Source organism: Acipenser ruthenus, chromosome 31, assembly GCF_902713425.1.
Source record: "Acipenser ruthenus chromosome 31, fAciRut3.2 maternal haplotype, whole genome shotgun sequence".
Taxonomy (NCBI): Eukaryota; Metazoa; Chordata; class Actinopteri; order Acipenseriformes; family Acipenseridae; genus Acipenser; species Acipenser ruthenus.
The window spans coordinates 6528332-6553761 of record NC_081219.1 but is presented as its reverse complement, the minus strand read 5'-3'; the positions used below and the strand labels follow the sequence as shown (position 1 = coordinate 6553761).

General features: G+C 41.9%; 1 protein-coding gene across 4 annotated transcripts in view; it reads right to left on the bottom strand.

Moving 5' to 3' along the window:
- The window catches only part of LOC117964728 (golgin subfamily A member 2-like), a 79958-nt gene that overhangs the window by 22507 nt on the left and 32021 nt on the right, over nt 1-25430 (bottom strand). For all 4 annotated transcript variants that reach the window (XM_059005379.1, XM_059005381.1, XM_059005380.1 and 1 more), the window contains 9 exons: nt 24631-24772; nt 20591-20680; nt 19912-20019; nt 19492-19579; nt 19079-19215; nt 15656-15874; nt 12552-12665; nt 6288-6512; nt 3386-3485 (listed from right to left, as the gene is read on the bottom strand). In XM_059005379.1, the coding sequence (XP_058861362.1) occupies nt 3386-3485; nt 6288-6512; nt 12552-12665; nt 15656-15874; nt 19079-19215; nt 19492-19579; nt 19912-20019; nt 20591-20680; nt 24631-24772 (1223 nt within the window). The remainder of the gene's footprint in view (nt 1-3385; nt 3486-6287; nt 6513-12551; nt 12666-15655; nt 15875-19078; nt 19216-19491; nt 19580-19911; nt 20020-20590; nt 20681-24630; nt 24773-25430) is intronic.

The following is a 25430-nucleotide window of genomic DNA, read 5'->3' as shown; positions in this document are numbered from 1 at the left end:
TAAGACTTCTTGGCAGAGCAGTGTGATGCCACCCCCGAGAGAATAAAGGAGCTGCGTGCACCGACAGCGATGCCATTTTCCTTTGAGGATTGTGACCATGAACGCCGCGACCCTGAAGTTAATGGTTAATATTCCTATTTCAGGGAACCAGGGTTATGATAATAACCTAACGTTCCCTTTCAAGGAGGGAATATAACCATTACAAATGGGTGAAGTATACCCAAGCTGACGCAAGGACATGGTAGTCCCATGGGTTCACCATGTTGAACCAGATGCCTGGCCTGCTGAGCTGCAACAGCTGTTGCGAAGTCAGAATCTTGCACCGTCAGCTGCAAAACTACAATAGCCCGCTGTATCAGGGGCATAAGCTCTTCCGATAAGAAAAGCTGGGCGCTGTTAGAGTCTGCACCATCAGATGGGAACGCTATATCCTGTTCATGATCCTCCTCAGAGGTGACAATACAATGCATAACCCCTTAGATCACTTGCCCTTGCCTGCACAGGAGCAGGTGAGACGAGACCGGTGGTACCGGAGCTATTGTGCGCTCCTGCAGCAGTTCAGTAACAATAACCTGCTGTTGTGACAGGACCTCCCAGATCTTATCTATCTGCTCCCTACCTGGCGAACGTGAACAGCAAGCTTTCTTTATCTACCATTTTGGAGGGGGAGAAGGAGTGGGAGAACTGGGGGAGGAAGATGAGGAGGAGGAGGGGAAGGAAGACGAGGGGCATGGCTTCTCATACTGGACTTCGACTGTGATGCTCCCCCTCCTTTGACACAGAGCCATGGGGGGAGGGTCCAGCCTCACTGACTGAGTGCTGAGCGGATGTGAGGGAGTGTTTCCTGGAATGACGGACCAGCCGATAAGTCCGGCGTATGCTTGGTGAAGGGGCACAGAAATCACACGAAGTGCGATCAATCAGAGCCTTCTGAGAGTGCTCAGGACCTAGACAGACAATGCACTTAACCCTTTGCGGTCCTATGTCATGTCCTATGACATTGCAATTTTCCCTTTCCAGACCCTGTCCGACATCATCAAAAAGATGTAAAACACAGGTCTCTAGTCGTTTTTTCTCCGGAAAAAGCCGAGAAAACCATTCAATGGCCGAGTGAGACTGATAGGAATTGAGAGAAGCCGAAGGGGGGAAAAAAAGGGGGCGTATCTCACGAATACAGATAGCCCCGGCACCACAGAGATAACACGGACATAAACAAACAAGATAGCTGCTTCTGCATCCAGCGCTCAAAGAATATCACACACATTTGCAGAGCTTTTTTTAGATGTTATAGTAATAAAATAATGACTTGGATCGCATTATTAAATGCGCTTTACTTGCTCTTATCTGCCCCCTATTTTACTAATATTGTACTTTAGAGTACTGTAATGTGTCACGTGTTATTTAATCTGTAGTATTTTGTATTTAATTTTATCCTGATGTAACTATCACTGACACTGTTATCTGCTCCGTTATTGAATCGTATTTTGTCATATACTTGTACTTGTTAGAACCAAAGTCATTGTATTTTTATCTTGCTCTTAATTGTATTATTACTTGTACTGTGATTCTTGAAATGTATTTTTGCTTACGACTAAGTCACCCTGGATAAGGGTGTCTGCGAAGAAAGAAATAATAATAATAATTATTGAGTTTGGTGATAAAACGAGTGATCAGGAGATGATTTATCGGTATGCACTACTATGAAGAGGTATGTGAAAAATACAGCGAACAAGGGGTGGGGTGGGGCTGGAGATGCAGTACTGAGTGTCCTGTTGATATTCAGTGCCTTTTAAACCTGTTTTTACTGTGAAAACAGTGCGTCTAAAATATACTGCGCGTGTGAAAATAAATTGGACTTGACGCGCCTGAGATGCACTGAATAAATGGACCGCTAAGGGTTAACATGTCCGTCTTCTAGAGGCAACTTGCCCTTGCAAGAAACACATGCATGAAACCCAGGCATGGCAGAACAGACTCTGCACTATGTAGTAGTGAACGCAGTAGTAACAGTAAGCAGTGTCAGTACAACCTTAAATGGCCAGACCCAGGCGGCTCAAATTCAGCCGTTCAGGGGGCCAGACCCAGAGCTACAGGGTCGATGGGTTGGGGTGCCATAAGCTCCCTTGCACCTGACGCTGTGCTTGGGCAATCTCCACGGCTGGCCGCTCAGGAGGTGCGTTAGGGCTGAATACCCTACTGCCCGCAGTGAGAGGAGGTTCTAGTGTGCCCGGAGCAAAAACCTTGCAAACTATGCAGGCTGTTTCCACCAAGACATGCCTTTAGACAACTCTTGTCAATAGGCGGTTGCGGTTCAACGCAGGCTGAAAAACCACACTGTTGAACAAGGCTTGCAGAGGGCGCATGTGCAGGAGACCCAAAGGTAGGGTCTGAGAAGCTTTCCTGCCTTGCCTTCTGTAGACCAGGGCACCTGCAAGCCTTCAGTGGCCCTCTTGATCAATGGCACAAGCTCTGCTGACAGGGAGAGCTTAACCACAGGGGCCGTGCTGTCTGACTCCACGTCCTCAGATGGGAACGCCAGCTCCTGTTTGCTAACCTCCTCAGAGGCAGCGAGTGAGAGCACGTCATCCTGCTGCCAATCTGCACTCGGAGCAGCTGCTCTCACTACATGTGTTCTCGACTCAAGCATCCGGCTTCACGTGAGGCACAAGGCCACAGCGGGATGTAACAAACAGGCTGTAGTACACAAACATGTGTATTTAGTAAATCTAATACATCGATTATTTGTAATATTACATATGATTTGTATAAAACACAATAAATGTATATATATATATATTTTTTTTTATACAGAAAAAGTAACAAGTACTTATCTGAATGGGCTCTCCTGTCAGATCAGTTCTTGAAAAAAAACAAATGGCGCAGAGTTCTGTGCGTGCAGTCCTTTTATGCCCTCGGGGGCGGGCATGACTGTGACACAGAGGCTCTGTGAGCAGCTTTGATATATTTATTCAGGTTTCGGGTCTTAAAGAGGTTAATACCCATTTGGTAATCATTCCATTTTGTACTTGAAAGGGAACTGCCCTGTAAACCTCTGCTTGGTGTGTGATGTCCATTTCAAAGTATCTAATTTAAAGTAAGATTTTAGATTATATATATATATATATATTTTTTTTTAAAGATGAAAGTAAATTACATATTTGATATAGCCTCATCAAGAGTTTGAACATGAAATACATTACAGTCAAGCACAAGAAATTAAGAACATATTTTTTTGCAAGACTGCAAGTTTAAATAGAGTAATTCAAAACAGTACTATGCATTTCTTGTTTAAAGCTATACAGAGGTTGTTACATGGTAGATATATGTCAGAGTTCACTTTGAAGAATGCAGACTAATAATACTACTATCATATAAAAGCATGTACCTTGATCTCTTGGCAATGTGCTGAGCCCTGTATTTGCATGTAGTTCTTGGACCTCTGCTTTCAATTCCTCATTCTCTTTGAACAATTGGCTCAGGTTCTCCTGAAATACAAACAAGTTAGATAGTCATTCTATCCCTTGCACTGCTGACATGTATGTATGTATGTGTGTATGTATGTATGTATGTATAGTGGTTTGCAAAAGTGTTCACCCCCTACCAATAATGTCACATTTTGTTGAATTACAAATAATGTGTACACAGTTTTCAAAAAAAAAAATGGTTAAATGTCAGCAAAACTTGTACAAAATGTAGAAAATGTACAAAATGAAATTTACTGGTTGCATAAGTATTCAGCACCTTAAGTCAGTACTTGGTAGAAGCACCTTTTGGAGCAATTACTGCTACAAGTCTTTTTGGATAGATCTCTACTAGCTTTGCACAGTAGGATGGTGAAATTTTTGCCCATTCTTCACGGGAAAATTGCTCCAGTTCTGATAAGTTTGTTGGGGATCTTCAAGTCTTGCCATACATTTTCGATTGGATTCAAGTCAGGTCTTTGACTGGGCGACTCAAGAACATTAATTCTCCTCTTGTTCAACCACTCCAGTGTGGTTTTGGCATTGTGCTTTGGGTCATTGTCCTGCTGATTTCCTCCCCAGTTTCAGAGTCTTGGCTGACACAAACAGGTTTTCCTTAAGGATTTGCCTATACTTTGCACCATCCATTCTTCCCTCTATCCTGACAAGCTTCCCAGTCCCTGCTGAAGAGACGCATCCCCACAACATGATGCTGCCACCACCATGCTTGACAGTTGGGCTGGTGTTGACTGTGTGATCTGCAGAGTTGGGCTTGTGCCAGACGTAACGCTTGGAATTTAGACCGAAAAGTTCAATTTTTGTCTCGTCTGACCACAAAACCTTTTTCCATATGTCTGCAGTATCATCTACATGCTTTTTCGCAAACTCCATACATGCTTTAAGATGAGGCTTTTTGAGTAATAGCTTCTTTCTTGCCACCCGTCCATACAGTCCAGCTTTGTGTAGGGACCGGCTTATTGTTGATGTGTGAACACTGACTCCCATCTCAGACACAGAACTTTTCAGATCTCTCAAGGTCATTGTTGGCTACAGAGTGACTTCCCAAACCAGTTTTCTGCTTGCCCAGCTGCTCAGTTTGGGAGGGTGACCTGATCTGGGTAGTGTCTGGATGGTATGATGCATCTTCCACTTCTTAATGATGGACTTCACTGTGCTGAGGAATAATCAGCATCTTTGAAATTTTCTTGTACCCTTCTCCTGCTCTGTGCCTCTCTACCACTTTATCCCTGACTTGTTTCGAAAGCTTCTTGGTCTTCATGGTTGCTATATTGGATCACTGTGTGAGTTGCAGCTTGAAAGTCTTTATATACCTGAGGGAAATTATCTACAAGTTAAACCACTTTGAGTACACACAGGCTGAAACCATTTCACTAATTTTGTGACCTTTCAAACAAATCATTTGCATCTGAGCTGATTTAGGGCTGCAGTAGCAAGGGGTTGAATACTTATGCAACTGAGATTAATCTCTTTTTCTCTTTAAATCTTATTTATATTCTATATGCATTTTTAACTTTATCAATGTGGAGTAGTTTGTGTAGATTCTACATGTAAAGTCTAATTTGAAAGCGTCGTGGCGTACGCTCAGGTGCCAACAAAATGTGAAAACTTTGCAGGGGGGTGAATACTTCTGCAAACCACTGTATCCGTATGTATGTACACAGAGCGATTAGGAAGTAAGTTTACTATATCAACATAAGGTGCATAGATGTGGTAAGCTTACTTTCTACTCACCCTGTTTTAGACTGATGTATGCTTCGTTATGTGTGTGGGCTGCAGGCAGTAAGTCTACATTGGCAATGAGATCAAACGTCAGGGAGCCGCGTATAATTGAAGTTGCGGATAAATGAGGTTCTACTGTGATAGATACATAAATAGAGAGAGACAGAGAGATAAATGGACTGGAGAGGAGGGCTATAATAGAATATTATTGACTTAAGGGAAGGCTATTTTTACCGACAGGGGGCTATAATTGACTTTATATATTTTGTTTAAATATAGCGGATACATAAATAAATATTGACTTACATATTTTGTTTAAATATAGCTGATACAGCTTAAGTAAATAAATAAATAAATAAATAAATAAATAAATAAATAAATACATAAACAAACAATGAGAAAATGTTTTTGAAGTTCATACTGCATACAGTAGGTATAAAAGTTTTTTTGGCATCCAGCTCTCCATGCGGCTTGCTGACTGCTGCATAATCCGGTTTATATCCCGGCCTTCATATTTGTTTACATCGTCAAGTCAGAAAACAGTGACAGTGACATTTTAATCACCGTTTTAGTGTTTGGAGCACCTTTCTTTTGTAGTATGTTTTATAATTAATTTTCTGTTAAATCACAGAATTGATGTTCAGCCATTTTCTCATGTTGTGAGTGCAGGGGAGAAGCGTGTTCCTTTGAAAAGGGGCGGGCTGACAGTGACGTGAACCAATCACATGACAGACGGAGACTATAGCCTGGTGGTGTAAGGATGTCAGAGTAATAATTCAATCTATTTTTGCCAACTACACATACATACACACATATATGTCAATGTCACAGCTTTTAAATCAATTTCTGTGTTGGGTAATGTTTATAAACATACAACATAGGTACAACCAAAGCTTTTAGTAAAGAGAACTGTCTGGTGGATACTAATGTTGGGGAAAGATGAATCCTGGTCAGTATTTCAACACCAATCTAGGAACTGGATTGGGATGCATCTAAGAATCTACCCGTTATAAAAATCAGCATAGCTCCAGTGAAGCACAGAGGAGCAGCGAGTAACCCCTTCCTCACAGAGAGAATGAGCCCCACCTTGGCCTGATTCAGCTCTTTCTGGGTGACCTGCAGCTGCACCTTGCCCTGGACCTCTTCATGCTGCAGCCGGTCCATCAGCTGTGTCTGAAGCAGGTACTGCTTGTGCAATTCCTCTCTCTCAGCCACCAGCTGCTGGTACGCAGCTGTGTACTGCTGCAGGTGTGTGAAATACTGATCCCTCTGCTCCAGGAGAGTTGTGGCCTCCTGCACTTTGACTTCCATCTGGGGATACAGAGACAGGCACACTGGTTACTACACTTCAGCTCCTGGTCCCACAGCACAGGAAGGAAATTTGGACGAGCAGTTTGCAAGGTTTGTAATGTTTTGATTAGCCTAATCTATAGATCACTGCTTTGATTATTTAGATAATTAGCAAAGTATCACTTTTTTTTTTTTTAAGGCACAATGTTTATTTTTATTTATTTATTTTAATTTGGAATCGGCAATTGTATTTTACCCCATTTTCTCCACAATTTGAAATGCCCAATTCGTAAGCCTGGCTCACTGCTGCAATCCCCGCGCTGACTAGGAGAGACGAAGACGAACACACACGTCCTCCGAAACATGTGCCGTCACCCATCGCTTCTATTCATTGCAGCTCCGCCATGCAGCTACCCCAGAGTTATAGCGTCGGAGCACCATGCAGTTCTGCACCGCTTGTAGGCAGGCCTGCAGGCGCCCGGCCAGTCAACAGGGGTCACTGGTGCGCGGTGAGCCGAGGACACTCTGGCCAACCTAAGCCCTCCCTACTGCGAGCGGCACTCGGCCAATTGTGCGCCGCCCCCTTGTAAGTCCCGTCCACAGCCGGCAGTGGAATAGCCTGGACTTGAACCGGCGACCTCCAGGCTATAGGGTGCATCCTGCACTCCACGCAGAGTGCCTTTACCGAATAAGCCACTCGGGAGCCCCTAGGATGTTTATTTTATGTTTAAATCTGCTTTACGAGTTTAGTATAACCCCAGATGTTTTATCTAAATGATCACTAATGTGCAGCATTGGACCAAATATGCAGCACAAATGCATTGATAACTGTACAATCTTTTACAACAACAATTTCATCACAAGGATCCCAAGGCGCTTCACACACACACACACACACACACACACACACACACAACAAAAAAAAACAGGGTCATTCCATGTCAAATCAACCAAAATCCAGGAAAATCCCCATCTCAAGATTGAGATTTTGTTTATATTTTGTGTAGTGGAAGACACAGGTCAAGTATGAAACCAGGCCAGATATTTAAGCTCAATGATGAAGATTTGCCGAGATACACCCCCTTTTGTAGGGGGGTAGTCATTCTTGAAACACATCTCGTTTTGGAGTGATTTTCAAGATCTAAAAATGAAATTTAGAATGCAGTAGCCCTATGAATGCTTCTGTACATATAGCCAGGTCTTCTGTAGAATTCATGCAATATAAGTACCACCGCTTTAGTATTTCTGTGTTGCTGGGGGCCTTAATTGAAAAATTGTTCAATTGTCAAATTCCTGAGTGATTTTTAAGTGTGTGTTCCTTCTACAGTAGAAGAAATATCACTTTCAAATTGCTTAGGTGTGCTCATAATGTAACTGACCACCTGTATGCAGCTCTGCTACTGTCTACCTACTTTACCGTCTGATTTAATGACCCCACAAAAAGGCTTCAGGATGAACACGAGTTAACAAACTGACCTTTGGTGGGCTTTTAAATATACAAACATGAACACCACACATTTATGTTGTTTTCGGTTACAGGGTGAAATATTAGCAAATAGTTTGCGTTTAAACCAAGAGAAACCATAAAACATGTATAAATAAATAAATCCATAAAACTAAACCCATAAAATGTGTAATCTTTATATGCAAGTGATTTGTCACAGGGCTACAGAGGTACTGCTGACCTCATTTCTTTTTTGTCATCTTTAAAAATTGATTATTGCAAAGTTCTGAAACAAGCATTCATGGGTTATAGATGAGCGTTTGAAGGACTTGTGGTGAAATAATTGAATAGGTACAGTGGGGACCGGGTCTGTGACTTTGCACCGAGTCGGTACGGTACAGTGCCTTGCATAAGTATTCACCCCCCTTGGACTTTTCCACATTTTATAGGTGTTACAACCTGGAATTAAAATGGATTTAATTGGGATTTTTACCATTTGATTTACACAACATACTTAACACTTTGAAGGTGCAAAATATTTTTTATTGTGACACAAAAGTTAATTAAACAACAAAAAAAAAAGACATTTGTTGGTTGCATAAGTATTCACCCCCCTGAGTCAATGCTTGGTAGAAGCACCTTTGGCAGCAATTACAGCTGTGAGTCTTTTTGGGTAAGTCTCTACCAGCTTTGCACATCTGGATCCTGCAATTTTTGCCCATTCTTCTTGGCAAAATTGCTCAAGCTCTGTCAAGTTGGATGGGGACCGTTGGTGAACAGCAATTTTCAAGTCTTGCCACAGATTCTCAATCTGATTGAGGTCTGGGCTTTGACTGGGCCATTCTAAGACATTCAGGTTCTTGTTTTTAAACCACTCCAGGCCAAAAAGTTCAATTTTGGTCTCATCAGACCAGAGAACCTTTTTCCACATGTTTGCTGTGTCTCCCACATGCCTTTTGGCAAAATCCAAACAGGATTTGATATGGGTTTTTTCAGCAATGGCTTTCTTCTAGCCACTCTTCCATAAAGCCCAGCTTTGTGGAGCGTCCGGGTTATAGTTGTCCCATGGACGGTTTCTCCCATCTCAGCTGTGGGTCTCTCCAGCTCCTTCAGAGTTACCATTGGCCTCTTGGTTGCTTCTCTGACTAATGCCCTCCTTACCTGGTCACTGAGTTTTGGTGGACGGCCTTCTCTAGGCAGAGTCGCGGTTGTGCCATATTCTTTCCATTTTTAAATAATGGATTTAACGGTGCTCCGGGGGATGTTCAAAGTTTGGGATATTTTTTTATAACTCAACCCTGATTGGTGCTTCTCCAGAACTTTATCCCGGACTTGTATTGATAGCTCCTTGGTCTTCATGATGCTGTTTGTTTAGATATGCTCTCTAACAAACTCTGGGGCCTTCCAGAAACAGGTGTATTTAATCTGAGATCATGTGACACTAATTGCACACAGGTGGACTCCATTCAACTAATTATGTGACTTCTGAAGGCAATCGGTTGCACCAGAGCTTATTTAGGGGTGTCACAGCAAAGGGGGTGAATACTTATGCAATCAAGACAAGTTTTTTATTTGCAAATCATTTTGAAAAATATGTAGATTTTTTTCCCCACTTCGACATTATGGACTATTTTGTGTAGATCAGTGACAAAAAATCCTAATTAAATCCATTTTAATTCCAGGTTGTAACACTACAAAATGTGGAAAAGTCCAAGGGGGGTGAATACTTATGCAAGGCACTGTATGTAACCGAGATGGAACCGAGCGGTACCAGAACGGTGTTGCGGTTCAGTACCGGTTCTGTGCCTTCGTGCCAGGTCAGTATAGTACAAGGGGAGCTCCCAGCACCTCAGAATGGAGGCTTCACCCCACGGTGGTGAGCCTCATTTGGGAGAGGTTCGGGAGAGCAAAGATAGATCTCTGTGCCTCCCAGAAATCGACCCACTGTCCCCTCTGGTTCTCCATAACAGTGGGAGCAGGGCACCCGCTGGTGATAGATGCCTTGGCACACCAGTGGCCGAGGCAGCTGCTGTATGCCTTCCCACCCCTCACCATGCTCCCACTGTGTCTGGAGAAAATCAGGCAGGACCGGGCCAGGGTGCTATCCCTACTGGCCCAGGAGACTCTTTTTCAGCTCTGATGCAGCTCCTGAGCAGCTAGCCGTGGAGCCTGCCCAAACGCTACAACCTGCTCTATCATGCGCAGGGGACATTGTGGCATCCTGATCCATCGAGCCGACAGCTCTGGGTCTGGCCCTTGAACGGCTGGATTTGAGCTGTCTGGGACTTGCCAACAGGAGTATTGACACCTGCAGATTGCTGAGCAGAGTCCAGGGGTTCCCAGTACCGGTACAAGTGGGGCGTTTTTCAGACGTGGTGCCTGCCTCGGGGGTTTTGACCCCACGACCTGTCCCATATGGCAGTTACACTGCAATTTTTGCAGGACCTGTTCGACGAGGGGAAATCCCCCTCTAAAAGGTATATTTGGCAGCTATTTCAGCTTGCCATGTCAAAACTGACTCAGTCTCCCCAGGAGCTTACTTCCTGGCGGGGCAATTTTTGAAAGGAGCTTGGTGGCTTCGGTCGCCTATGAAGGATATTGTTCCTCGCTGTAGGCTTAATTTGGTGCTTGAAGCACTCATGAAGCCTCCAGTTGAACCCTTGCATTCAGTTGAGCTGATTTTTTTAAAACTGCTTAAAAATCAACTTTCTTGTTTGCAATCTCATAGGCAGTGGCGCGCAGCTTTGATATAATCTAATCTATTCAGGTTTGGGGTCTTTAAAAGGTAAACATCCATACGGTAATGGTTACATTTCTATTTCAGGAACCAGGGTTATTCACTGCTGAAGTCTTATAAGCATAAGCGTATCACAAATTCAACATTTAACATATAAACTCTTAGAGTGAACATTTAGCTGACATGTTAAATCTGGGTTTCTAACAAATCTGTGAATTTAAAATTTTGTTATTAAACTTGGCAAATCAACATTTAGCTAACATTTCTAACATAAATCTGTGAAAAAATACATTGTACATTTTTTTTTTTTTTTTTACTTGGCGATTCACCATTTACCTAACAGATAAATCTGAAAAACATTATCGTTCAGCAATTAAATCTAAGAAAATAAATTAAATAAATCTGGGTTTTCAAAAAAAAAAAAAAAAAAAAAAAAAAAAAAAAAACACACACACCACACAATAATAATAATAATAATAATAATAATAATAATAATAATAATAATAATAATAATAATAATACCAGTTATCTGAAGCTAACAGGCCAGCCCACGCCCATTAATGCGTTTGATTTGGCATTGTATGCTGCAGTACTGCCTATACTCAGACTTAAAAATGTGTTTGTTAACATTTATGTATTTTGCTAAATCTGGACTTTTTTTTTGGTAAAAATGCGATTAGATTAAAACCAGGAAAAAACACTTTTTAAAACATTAGTGCTTTTTATTTTTACACTTGTCACCCCATACACGGAAACCACCATTCCGGCTCTGTTCACTGCAGTTTCACTCGCACTCGCCACTTCAAACATCATTTCTCCGGTTCTACAAGTCCTAGAGTGATCGTCAACGGCTCATTTGAAAAGGTAAGAACTTGGACTAATCAGCTGTCAGCTGGACTCTTGACCGGAGGGTCGTGGGTTCAATCCCAGGTGGGGGGCACTGCTGCTGTACCCTTGAGCAAGGTACTTAACCTTGATTGCTCCAGTAAAAACCCAACTGTATAAATGGGTAATTGTATGTAAAATTAATGTGTAAAAAATAATGTAATTGTATGAAAAAAAAAATTGTGTTATCTTGTAATAATTGTAAGTCGCCCAGGATAAGGGCATCTGCTAAGAAATAAATAATAATAATTATTTATGTATTTAAAATGTTCTATCCTTTTATAAAAAAAAAAAAAACACACACACATTTTTACTGAGAACTGCCCCTTTAGTCATAGTCGCGCATCCCTTACTTACTAATTTATCTTGGGAAGCAAAAATAAAATCAGGATTGTTTTTGTTGGTTTTGATTAAAATTAGAATAATATGATGATCTAGCCAATGCCAGAGCCTTCCTATATTTTACCGGATGGCTTTTCCATGCAAAGTAATGAACATGCATTCCTTCCATCTACACTCCAATTTACAACCCTCACATTTAAATTTTCATTGAACCACAGCAAGCTTCTTAAAGACACTCCATATTAACTGTGCTACAGTATCTAAGATACTAGTCAAGGAGGTGTAGGTGTAACCAAATCATCTAATGATAGATGGAGTAAGTAGCAATGAACTCAATGCATCAGAAGCTTTACAACAGTTGAAGAAATAACTACCCATGCTTTAATTGTACATTCCAGACTCCTTGCAGTTAAAGGCAACTTAACCTCAAAAAGAATGCTAATTGTATTTAAGAGGGAAATATAATTACTTGATTATAAACACATTTAAAAATAGAAGATTGCAAAATTCACACATATATTCCTTCACATATCCCCAGATTCTATGCTAAAGAACGTCTTCACATTTTGATAAATCTCTGGGCTGGTGCACAGCTCTTCAGACACCACCAGTACAGTCACGGTCTAGTTGGAAGAATGGAGTCACAACCCACCTGTTCCTTCACTTGGTGCAGATCCTCCTGCAGCTGCCCCATCTTCTTGGCCACCTCCTTCTTCACATGCTGCTCTGACTGCAGCCCATTGGTCAGCTCCATGTTCTCATTGGTCTGCAGGGAACATAGCACTCTCAGTAAAACTGCATAGCACTAACATTTAACAATAAATGTACCCAGTTTACACTAGCTACTTCAAAGCCATCTGAGATGGCTTAGGTCTTTCTTTTTCTAGTGTAAACGCAGCCAGCCCAGGTCCAGCCGTCCTAAAAAGTGGCCTGCAGAGGGGACTGAAGCGACGACTTTGGTCTGTTTTTTGGCTACAGTGAATGCAGCGGTCACCGAGACGAATCACATTTGCCACGTACACTTGTGGGCAACGCCCCCATTGTCAGCGTCAAACTGGCACAGACTACAACAAATAGGGACTGTTACTTGGACAACAGAAACAAACAATATCTTTGACAGAATGCTGACAGACAGAGGATTCCAAAACACAAAACAGACTTTTATATTTGTGCTTTAAATGTGAAAAAAGACATTAAATAATTCATGTGGGATAAACGTGAAACAAGCCTAGTTGCCACGACGCCTTGTCAGAATATATATTTCTTTTTCTTTCAAACGTAAACTGTGATTGTATTTTGATATGTATCAATATGACCCACACATAGTGCTTGTTTAATTTTGCAATACAGCACTAACAATTACACAGTTTGAAAACTAAAGTCACATGCTTGTGAAAGTTTAATGAATTTAAATGTAGAGGTTTTATTTTTTAAATGTACTCATCGTACAGAGCCGTAGCCACCCATGCCCCCCCCCAAAGATTTTATAACAGAAGAAAGAAAGATATGAGGATATTATTGCATGTAAATACAAAAGTTTAGTAATAGTTTTTTTTTCTGAATAATATACTAATACTAGTACCCGAGGTTCATTCAAATTCAATATAAAAGAAAATAAGAAATGTAGCAATCACGGCCGTCACTAGCTAGGAGGACACCGAGGTCGTGTCCTTGGTTGTTTTTTTGCATCATCAATGCTGATGCTCATGTAAAAATTCTGGTAAAGTACAAAAGACTCCTTAATTTTCTCTGTTGGTTTGCCGTGTAACACAGATTTGCAGGTTGAATAGTAAATACCAGTCAGTCATATAAATACTGCCAGCTATAGCTTGAAACCTAAGTTTGACCTCGGTAGAATGTCAGCTCTGGTTACGACGCTGGTAGCAATGCCAGAATATTTGTTGTAGACCTATACTTAGTTTTAACTCCTAATCTATCAAACTTGACTTTTAACAGTGATGTCATTATACAAATACCAAGAAGACAAGAGTGATTGCATACATAAAGTTTTATGTGATATGAATTATAAAATCACATTTACCCTTGCTGCTTGGAGGTTGTAGCTGCAACACTAACTGTTTCATAAAACAAAGACTTCACCCTGGCTAAAAACTCAATACAATTAATAATAACTGCGATAATTATGTGTTTGCATTATAACAGCACTACTTAAAATGAAGAGCAATTCATTTTATTCACTCCAATTCATTCCACCGCCTTCATTCTGCACATTATTCGCTGGAGTAGAAAAGTCTTTCAGCCAATAGATCCGCGTAAAAAAGTGTGGGCTGTAGCGTCTTTGACAGTTGCGCCCTGGAATAAAGCCCACAAAGTTGCCATGCCCCTGGTTGAATAGGCAGTGAGCTTCTCTGGAGGGGGCAAGTTGGCTCGTTCATATGCAGTCTGAACCGTATCTGTGCTCCATCTTGATAGCCTCTGTTTGGACAGAGCTTTCCCATGGGACTTAGCCCCATAACAGATAAACAATTGCTCAGACTGCCTCCAACTTCTGTTTTTCTCCGCATAAAGTGCCCACACCGGGCAAAGCGTATGAAGTTGCCGTATGAAGTGTGACTTTCGCCCGGCTTGTGCAAAAATTAAGCAGACTTTTGCAACCGAAAAGGCTTGCATGTCACTGACTCGCTTCGCAGATGTAATAGCAAGTAAGAAAGCCACTTTCATTGATACATATTTCAGCTCTGCTGAATGTAAGGGCTCAAAGGGAGACTTCATAAGCACTTCCAGCACCACATTAAGCCTCCAACAAGGGACAATGTCCTTCATAGGCAGCTGAAGCCAGTCGGGCACGTTTTAAAAATTGCGCTGACAGGATGCGATAGCGGCATCATCTACTGGTGGAAAATAAGCCAAGCCAAGTTTATCTGCCTCATGCAGGCTATACAGCGCTCCCAAGGAACGTGAAGCAGCAGGCGCTGTAGCCGGGTGACCCCAGGATGAAAGAACCTCAAAGAGGAAATCCAGGTGTACCGGAGGAGACACTTGAAAGAGAGCCGGACCATCCTCAAAAATTGAGCGTTACCGCTTGTCATCTACAGACCACGGAACATTCAAAACGTGCGTGGCCCTCTTAATCAGTGGCAAAAGCTCTGCTGATAGTGACACCTGCACTACTGGTGTTGCACTATCCGAGTCACCTTCCTCAGAGGGGAACTCCCGATCGACTGCCTCATCAGACGCAGTGATAGATGGCAGATCCTCTTGCTGCCAATGCTTCACTCCATGTCTGATGGCAAAATTAAATCTTAATTAGAAACACCTTGAAGTAGAAACACATAAAAGTGTGTTGGGATGGGGAAATGTCTTCAAGCAAGGTGTGGTGGATATGGTATTATCAGGCACTGCAGTTCAGGGGCTATGCACGTGCGTGAAGGGCCAGGGCCAGCCTGGATCAGTGCTAAGTGTAAACCGGTGGCTCAAATGAAAAGAATCTTTTAATCTGATTGATCCTAAGCCAGAGTTGTAAATGTAAACGCACTAATTCTGTCTTTGTCCTGGATCTCTAACTTCACCTTTCACAACTAGGAAGCAGTATCTCCAACTCTCTCAACCACTAGATTAGTCTGTCACCCTGTCCTTTAGCTCTAACCTGCTCAAGCCACAAGCCTACATTGTCTCTGGGAACCATATCTCCAACCACAAGTCCACAGCTCTAAACAGACCCACAGACTAATGAACCCTGTCTTCCCACATATTGCACTCAGGTTTCCCAATAGAAGAGAAAACTTGGGATCGTACCAGTTTGACAAATCCATTTTGCAACTCTGCTAGCTGCTCTTTGAGCTCTCTGTTCTGTGCCAGGGCCCGACTGATGGTGGCCTTGTCGCTCTGCATGTCCTCCAGGATCTGCTGGTGGTCCACCGAGCTGTCATTGAAGCGCTGCACCATGCATTCCAGCTCCAGCATGCGCTCCTCCTTCTCCTGACACAGTCGGCTCAGCTGCTCGTTGTCTCGTACCTGCACACAAATCAGAAGCTTGGTAATTGGCAGCAAAACACGATCATGAGTGTCGTGTTTTAGCAGTTCATACACATCATTGACAACAGTACTTAATGCTTTTTTAAAAACTGATTGGATGTTCTGTTTGGATGTTTATTTCTATGAAAGCTTGAAAAATGTAGTGGGGGAAACAAAAAAGGTTTCCTCAAAGCAACCCAGAAATCCACCCCGTGGCTATTATGAGATTGTAAGGGTAGCTTAGCCAGAGGTAGAGGTTGGGGTAACTTAGGCAAGAAGAAATCAGCAGACAATGATGTTTGAATAAAGAACAGTTCTTTTTATTTGATTTCCTTGGCACCACAGTTGCAAAAGTTAATAATTTCTTGTTGAACACATCCAAAACAGAGAACACTAGACTAGATTTGATCAAAAACAACAAGCTATCACAGTCTAACTATTAACCCAGCTATAATAATTTAGCTGTAGTATGAAGTAACTAATAGCTAGTACTCCAAACCTTGGGCAGCTGCATCTCACTGGTTACCTGGAGCATAGACTGCACTTCAACCCTCTCACCCCTGAATGAGCCACAGAGGGGTATATACACTTGATCCTGTAGGAAGCTCCTCCCCCTGGAACTATCTAACATCTTAAATAAATTTAAGTCTAACAAAAGGTTATTTTAAATCACAATTACTGTAGTTATACATGATTTCCATTACAAAAGAGTAGATGTTAAAACTTCTCGCCAAGATAAGCACCAACTAAGACGTAGCTTTACAGTAAACTAATGTGATCCATCTGTGTCTCCACCCATTTGCATTTCCTTCCATATGATGATGTAGATATCCTTCTGCCTGGGGTTGATGGCTGAAGTGTAATGCTGGCTCCAGGGATCAGCTTATTTGCCTCCCTAGCGCATCAGCACACACAACGGCTGCGATGCTGGCTCCGGGGATCAACCACAGTGCGGTCTCCCCAGCGCATCAGCATGACAACCGTCAGGATTGAGATAATTAGGGTACATCTCTGAGGTCTTCAAATGGGCACCTTCCATCCTCGGTGTTTCGTCGACTAGCTCACGACACCTCAAGAGGGCTCGACGGTGATCCTGGCGTCCCAGCATCACTCCCCTCCGTCCCCCACTCAACTCAGCCCAGCTTACTTACCTGTACATTAGCGTTTCTTTCTTTCTATTGTGCTTGAGATCCACAACCAGACTTTCCGTAGAGTGTGCCACAAATCCTCGACAACCCACCTGCACTGGATAGACCCGGACTCTCCATCCTCGCTGTTCCGCTTCAGCGGCTAGTTGAGCATACCGCAGTTTCTCCCTCTCATACGCCTCATCTACAGCATCCTCCCACGGTACTGTTAACTCTATCAGGTGAACAAGGTGTGCTGATCCAGACCACAAGACAATATCTGATCAAAGGTTAGTGGTGGCAATTACCAGTGGAAAAATAAGCCATTGACCAACATCTGCCAGCATTTTCCAGTCTCTAGCAGCATCCAGTTGTCCTGGGCGAGGCTTGGATTTAACACCTTTTCTTGGTGGTTGCTCTCCTGGGCAGAGGAATGTTGTCTTTTGTGTGTAATGTTTTGATGGAACTGGTGGCAACTTATTGGTCATGTTACACTTTTCTTCCAATGCTAAGGCCAAACATTGTAGCACCTGGTCATAGCGCCAAGTAAACCGTCCTTGGCTAAGAGCCAGCTTACATCCTGTCAAAATGTGCCTTAATGTTGCAGATGATGAACACAAAGGACATGAGGGATCCTCTCCTACCCAGAGGTTTAGGTTCTGTGGTGATGGGAGAACATCATATGTTGACCTGATGAGGAAACTGATCCTACTCTGTTCCACTGACCATAGGTCTTGCCAGTCAATCTTGCGTTGTTCCACACTCTCCCATCTCATCCATTCTCCCTGTTTGGCCTGGGAAATGGCCTTTACGCACCTCATCCTCTCCTCCTGCTTTTGCACCTCGTTGACTACCAGCTTCCTCCGTTGAGCTGGGGCTGCCTTGTGCCATGTAGGAGGAGCTGAACTGAGACCAGTATTCCTTTACCATAACGTCCCACTCTGCTGAGGCAGCGTGGAACTCCCAACCATTTCCTGATGTATGAACTGATTAAAGCTTCAAGCTTCTCTACTGTTGTCAAAGAAACCTCGTACACAGTGGCCACAGCAGCCTCGGCAGTAGACCAAACTGAAAACACCAGAGTTTCAGTTTGCCTGGTAAAGCGCTGCTGTCTATGCTCTTCAACCCTTCTACTGCTTGTTGTCTAACTTCTCCCACACAAACTGTGTCCTTTAGATCCCCGTCATACCATCTCCCAAGACTTTTCACTGGCTTCTCAGACACTGTTGGTATTGCCTCACCATTAATGTAGAACATTTTATCTACTACAAAATAACATTCAAATTCAACTAACCTTTAATTTCCCCTCTTTAATACTAACTGTAAAACCATAGAGCTCCTTCATTTCCATATGGATGCAAAGTCCCCCAGACTAACCCTATTTTAATCTGACCTCTAGGGCACGCTCCCGCTCCAACATGACGTTTTCTCTAACAGGATTCTACCAGGACTCCTCCCAGCTCTTCACACAGGTAAGTACAAAGTTTAATATATATATATGTATTTAATTTTTTTTTTTTTTTAAGTATTTTAGGTGGAGTTGTATGCGTGTACTTCTAAGTGATGAGTTCTTCGTCACAGAGATGTAATTGAGTGTTCTAGACATTTTGGATTACGACCCATTTACTCATCACTGTCATATTTTTAAAAAGCTTTAATCTTTTTATATAAAATTACACAACTGTTGTAAACATGTATGCAAAAAAAAATTACATTTGAAACTAAAGTACATATATAAGGGAGTTTGTCGTTAAATCTGTTCAATGTATTATTCTCAAGTTCCTCTGTATGCTTTATTAGTCAAAGTGTCAAATTTCTAAAGCATTTCTTAATGTATTTTATTTGCACAAGAGACCCAAACCCATCTAAAGCCCAGCTTAACACAACAATGCAGAAACAAAACTGCTGCAACCTAATGCGTTTGGTTCATCATAAAGTGAAGATAATGGACCCATCTGATTGCCTCCAACTTCACAGCAAGGATCTTATTTCCTTGTATAATACGATCTTTTCTCACTGAGTTACACGGTAATTAACCAGTTTCTAAAAGAAAATGGTCAGCCTGAATTAGACTTACCTGGGCATGGAGCTGGTTTCCAAGGGCTTCCTTCTCCTGCTGCAGTGAGTTCACAGCCTCCTGCAGAGCAGCCTCACTCTCAGTAGGTCCCTCGGGTTGAGGGGCAGCCTGGGGCACACTCTCTTGGGACATCTGGGCTGCAGAAACATCATCAAACACGAGATGGTATTAATACTGATGGAACCAGTGCAGTGCTGGACTGCAGTATGCAATACAGGAGTAGCTCCTTGGTTCTGCAATGCAGAAAGTTAGAGCACATTTTAAGGAACCTCACAAATTGCTGATAGCGCTAGGATGTCTTCAAGCCAAAAAACTGCAAACTAAATTCTTATCAAATCAGCAGGCAGTAGTGGTTTGGCTTTAGTAGATATTTATAAAGTTTAACAGTAAAGGAAAAAATGAATGAGCATTACCAGGGGTGTTCTGCAACTCTGTAACTAAAGCTTCTAGCTCTTGGGTCTTGACCAGGCTCTTCTCCTTCTCCTCTGAAAGAATGTTCACCTGGCAAGAGGCACATGGCCTTGAGCAACACATTTTACTTAATTAAAAAGTCAATGATACTATCCTGCAGACCAGTCAGCCACATACTCCTGTAATAACTGAATATGAAGGCCAAACTGATCGACCAGAGGGTAGCAGCCTCCTCCTTTAGGCTGTACAGACCATGGAAAATAGTAGTATGGTTTATCGTTTCATCCTAATGCTACACTGACCAAACACAACAGTAGTATTCAGTAACTGGTTTTGAGGGCTATATCACCTCAGAAAAGAAACATGTTTTCTATTTTAACTGACTGCAAAGCTCAGCAAAAAAGAAGTCTTTGTGCACATACCTGAGCAACCAGCTGCTCAACCCTCTCCTTCCAGGTGTTACCCTCTTCTTTTAGCTGTGCTGCATACTGATCTCTCTCTGTTTTAAGCTGCTGTATGGTTTCCATCACCTGCAACACAGATAGCACTGAATCAAGCATTTCATAATGAATACTAGAAATACAAAACTAGAACATCTGAAATCAGGTATAAAAACCTTACACACATAGTTTAATATTCAGGGTTTACAGAATTCCTTTTGTTGTTTCAATTGTAGCCACCCATCAAACTCAAATGCTGTGACAAAAGGCTGCTCTCACTCTCAATCCCAGGACATCCAGAACTTCAAAAACTCAAATAAAATAAAACATACATAGTAAAACTTACCAGAAAAAAAGTAGAAAGCCCATGCCAAAACAAGGACAGATATGTATTGTGAAATCTTTTTCTTACAATATCCAATACAAGGGGACAGGGAGAACTTGGGTTTTCTAAACTAAAACTCAAGCATTTTTTAGACATCCCTTTTAATTTGAAGGCTGTTACCTAGTCATTCATCATTCTATGTTTCTCTGGATCCAGTCCACCCTTGATCTAACCCTCATTCTAAAATGAAGGTATTTGTCTTAAACCAAAGCAGAAGCAAAACCAGAAAACCCTGGGGTTCCTCTTATCTGATAAGAACACACAGCCCATAGATACCTGTACCAGCTGTGCCTCAAGCTGCAGCTTCTCCTCCATCACCATATGAAGTTGATGGTTGGCATCTGGAGGTCCCGACTGGCTGGAAAACTAAGCAGAAAAAATAAGGGGGGCTTGAGAAGACATGGAAACAACTCAAGACTCAAACCAAATAAGGATGAGGATTATATGGCTCCATTTCCTAACACGTGGGATCATTAATGTATTCAAAGACCTGTTTAACTAGTGAATACAAGGACTTTGAAGCTGAATTTAACACCAGCATGTCTGATACTCTGGGTTGCAGAATGTGTAAGTGTATGTGTGACAGAGAGAGAAGGGATCTGAACTGAACTGTAAAAGACAAGACCAAAACTGTGGTATTTTCTGGGATACTGCTGGCACCTTGCAAAGGAGCATACGGACAGCTGGAAATAAATAATCTAAATGCATGGCTGAAAACGTGGTGCACACAGGAAGGCTTCACCTTCCTTGAACATTGGACCACATTCTACAACAAGAACAATCTATATAGGTGGGATGGACTGCACTTAAATAAAAAGGGAACCAATCAAGGATCCTTGAGGAGGTTCAGAAGCATTAAACTAGAAAGGAAGGGAGACAACATCAAAACAAGGGCAACAACTCAGGTAAGACAGCCATTAAATGTATTTATCTAAATGCTAGAAGTCTCAGAAACAAAATGTTTTAACTTGTAGCTACTGCACTAACATGTAACTACAATGTGATAGGTGTTACAGAAACTTGGTTAACCGAGAGTGATGGAGACAAATATAATATTAGTGGGTATACATTGCATAGGAAAGGCAGGCAGGGCAAAAGAGGTGGAGGGATAGTGCTATACATCAAAAATAGTCTTGAAGCCCAGGTGTTAAATCTGGAAGAAAAACAATGCAGAATCAATATGGGTCAGAATAATGGACAAAAAATTGAAAAGGGCATAATAATAGGGGCACGCTATAGACCGCCAAATTCAGACTTTTTTGACCTGAAAAAAGAAACAAGGACCAGGGGTCACAAATGAAGATTAGATAAAAGGCACATTCAGAACAGAAAATAGGCACTTTTTTACACAGAGAATTGTGAGGGTCTGGAACCAACTCCCCAGTAATGTTGTTGAAGATGACACCCTGGGATCCTTCAAGAAGCTGCTTGATGAGATTCTGGGATCAATAAGCTACTAACAACCAAACAAGCAAGAGGGGCTGAATGGCCTCCTCTCGTTTGTAAACTTTTTCTTAAATCTTCTTCTTCTTCTTCTTGTTCTTAAATGCGTGCAGCTAAGGAGAAGCCATATTAAATGGGGGATTTCAACTTCCCTCATATAAAAAATGTAGTACTAGAGGCACAAAACAACTGCATCCCAAAAGTAGACAAATCTAAATCTAAAACAAAATGGCCAAAATGGTTTAATAGATCAATTTAAAAAAATATTCAGCAAAAAAAGGCACTTGACAGAGCGTTTAAAAGGGACCAAAAACAAAGTACACAGAAAGAGTACTTGGAACTGCAAACACAAGTCAAAAAGGAAGTTAGAAAGGCCAAGAGAGAGATATAAATCAATATTGTTAAGGGGGCTAAAACCAATTCCAAAATGTTTTTCCAATATTATAACAGCAAGAGAACATTCAAAGAGGAGGTTAAATGTCTAAGAGATACAAATGGCAAAATCATAGACGAAGAGAAAAAAATAGCAAATATATTAAATGATTACTTTTCACAAGTTTTTACAAAGGAGGATACAGGCAACATGCCTCACGTCGACCTGTTCCTATCCAGTTTTAAGTAACTTTAGCATAAACGAGGTAGAAGGGACTAAGAGCTCTTAAAATAAACAAATCCCCTGGGCAGGATGAGATCCTCCCAATAGTACTCAAAGAAATGGAAGAAGTTATTTACAAACCGCTAACCAGGATCATGCAACAGGTCTCTTGACACAGGGGTTGTACCGACAGCCTGGAAAATTGCAAACGTAATACCGATCCACAAAAAGGGAGACAAAACCGAACCAGGTAACTACAGACCAATAAGCCTGACTTCTATTATATGTAAACTTATGGAAACTATAATAAGATCCAAAATGGAAAATTACCTATATGGTAACAGTATCCTGGGAGACAGTCAGCATGGTTTAAGCAGGTCTAACTAACCTGCTAGATTTGGTTTTGAGGATGCAACATCGACAATTGCAAAGCATATAACATGGTTGATTTAGATTTCCAGAAAGCTTTTGACAAAGTCCCGCATAAAAGATTCATTCTCAAACTGAACGCAGTAGGGATTCAAGGAAATGCATGCACATGGATTAGGGAGTGGTTAACATGTAGAAAACAGAAAGCACGGATTAGAGGAGAAACATCAAAATGGAGTGAGGTAACCAAACTTGTTAAATTTGCAGACGACACAAAAATAGGAGTCACCGCAAACACCGTTGCAGCAGCAATGGTTATTCAAAATGATCATTTAATAGAGAAAAGTGTAAGGCAGGCAATACAAATATGCATTATAAAGAAAGCTATAAAAAAAGGCCATCAAGATGCTCGGATATATAATAAAGTGTTGAATTTAAATCAAGGGAAGTAATGTTAAAACTTTAAAATGCATTAAGAACATAAGAAGAACATAAGAAAGTTTACAAACGAGAGGAGGCCATTCAGCCCATCTTGCTCGTTTGGTTGTTAGTAGCTTATTGATCCCAGAATCTCATCAAGCAGCTTCTTGAAGGATCCCAGGGTGTCAGCTTCAACAACATTACTGGGGAGTTTTGTTCAGTTCTGGTCACCTCGCTACAAAAAGTATACTGCTGCTCTAGAAAGAGTGCAAAGACGAGCGACCAGAATCATTCCAGGTTTAAAAGGCATGTCGTATACAGACAGGCTTAAAGAATTTAATTTATTCAGTCTTGAACAAAGAAGACTATACGGCGATCCGATTCAAGCATTCAAAATTCTAAAAGGTATAGAAAATGTTGACCCAGGGGACTTTTTCGACCTGAAAAAATAAACAAGAACCAGGGGTCACAAATGGAGATTAGATAAAGGGGCATTCAGAACAGCAAATATGAGGCACTTTTTTACACAGAGAATTGTAAGGGTCTGGAACCAACTCACCAGTAACGTTGTTGAAGCTGACACCCGGGGATCCTTCAAGAAGCTGCTTGATGAGATTCTGGGATCAATAAGCTACTAATAACCAAACAAGCAAGATGGGCCGAATGGCCTCCTTTCATTTGTAAACTTTCTTATGTTATTATGTAAATCTCCCTCCGGGCCAGAAAAGGCACAGTGTAAGGTTGGTTGTACGCTTTCACAGGATGAGGTCGGACTGAGGGGGGGTAGACACCGAAAGTCGGCCATCTTGGGGAGGTCGCATAGCAACAGGGCTGCTAAACAAATCCACTGCAAACAGCTGCGGGGTCCGCGGAGGGTGGATAGACCAGGACACCGAGCTGATTGCGGGGAGGAGTTGGGCAGTATTAAGGAGCTGCAGCTACGCGAGTACGGACCCTTATACTGATGACTAACAAACCAGAGCGCCGTGTTTTTTCTTTGTTTCGTTTTTGCTTATTGTTGCAGAGTACGAGTAGCACGGAAGCTGTCGCCACGGAGCCAGCTGTTGATCCACGCACACAAACCTCACCACTCTACACGGGACACTTGTACAGCACCGGAGAGAAAAGAGCACGTTGCCGTGCAAACGTGCAGGAGTTATAATTAGTTTATTATTGTTTCTGGGATTGTGCTCCCTACCATTGCTGGTAGTGGAGCAGATTATTATTTAAGTGCGGAACTGTAATCCTTTTTGTGTACACTCCCTACCATTGCTGGTAGAGGAGTGTATTATTAGTTGTTGATTGTTTTTGGGAAAATAAAAATACCCCAAGGTTTAATAATTGCAAGTGCTGGTTGGACACTGACTGCTTAACCCTTACGCACCACTCACATCCTGACAGTATCTTATAGATGCTTGGATTGTGGAAAAGACTCCAGAAAGACTCCTCGCTCCAGTGGAAGGTATGAGCCACAATCACAGTTGCTCACCTGCTGGATCATGAGATCAGCCATCTCAAGCTTCTTGCGCAAGTCCTCGATGTCCAGTTTCATGGCAGAGTTCTCACTCACTCTCAATCGCAGCTGCTCTGACAGCTCTGAGGTCTCCTGTTTCACCTCCTCGCTCACTTTACTGCAGACACAGAGTAGGCAGTGATTCAAGTAAATAAGTATTTACAAAAACATGCGTGAAAGTGTGAAGTACCAAACATCTGTCACAGGTGTAGAAAGACAGGCCAGCTGCGAGAATTTTAATACTGATCTTAAGATTTAAATCAGGTCTTAATTTGAGTTAGGGTCTCAAGATCATGCAACGATTCTTTCATGTGTTTGGAAGAATGTGGTACAGTTTTGCACTGCCCTGTCTCTGCACCAGGTAAAGAGCATGGCCCGTCTTTCTGCAGCTATGCCAAACATCTCTACTTGGAGAATTAAATACAACATTTATATTTCAGGTGTCATAGCTGGAGCATTTTAGGGAAGGGGAAAAAAATTCTGGTTTTCAACATAGTACATATTTTAGTTTTAAACTACAAGAATGAGAAAAGGCCATTCGGCCCAGCTATGCTCGCTCACTTTGATGCAAGCATGGTCCGTTAGCACTCAGGAGAGGAAAAACAACCCCCCACCCCCCCACCCTAACCTAACCAAGGAAATAAAACAACTGTATTCACATTCAGTGTATGGTAATATGTTTTAACATAATTACCTGTTTTTAAGTTTTGACTCCTACTTCTGTGCCCAGAGGATATCATTTATAAAATGAACCCTGACTCAGGAAGTCTTGTTTT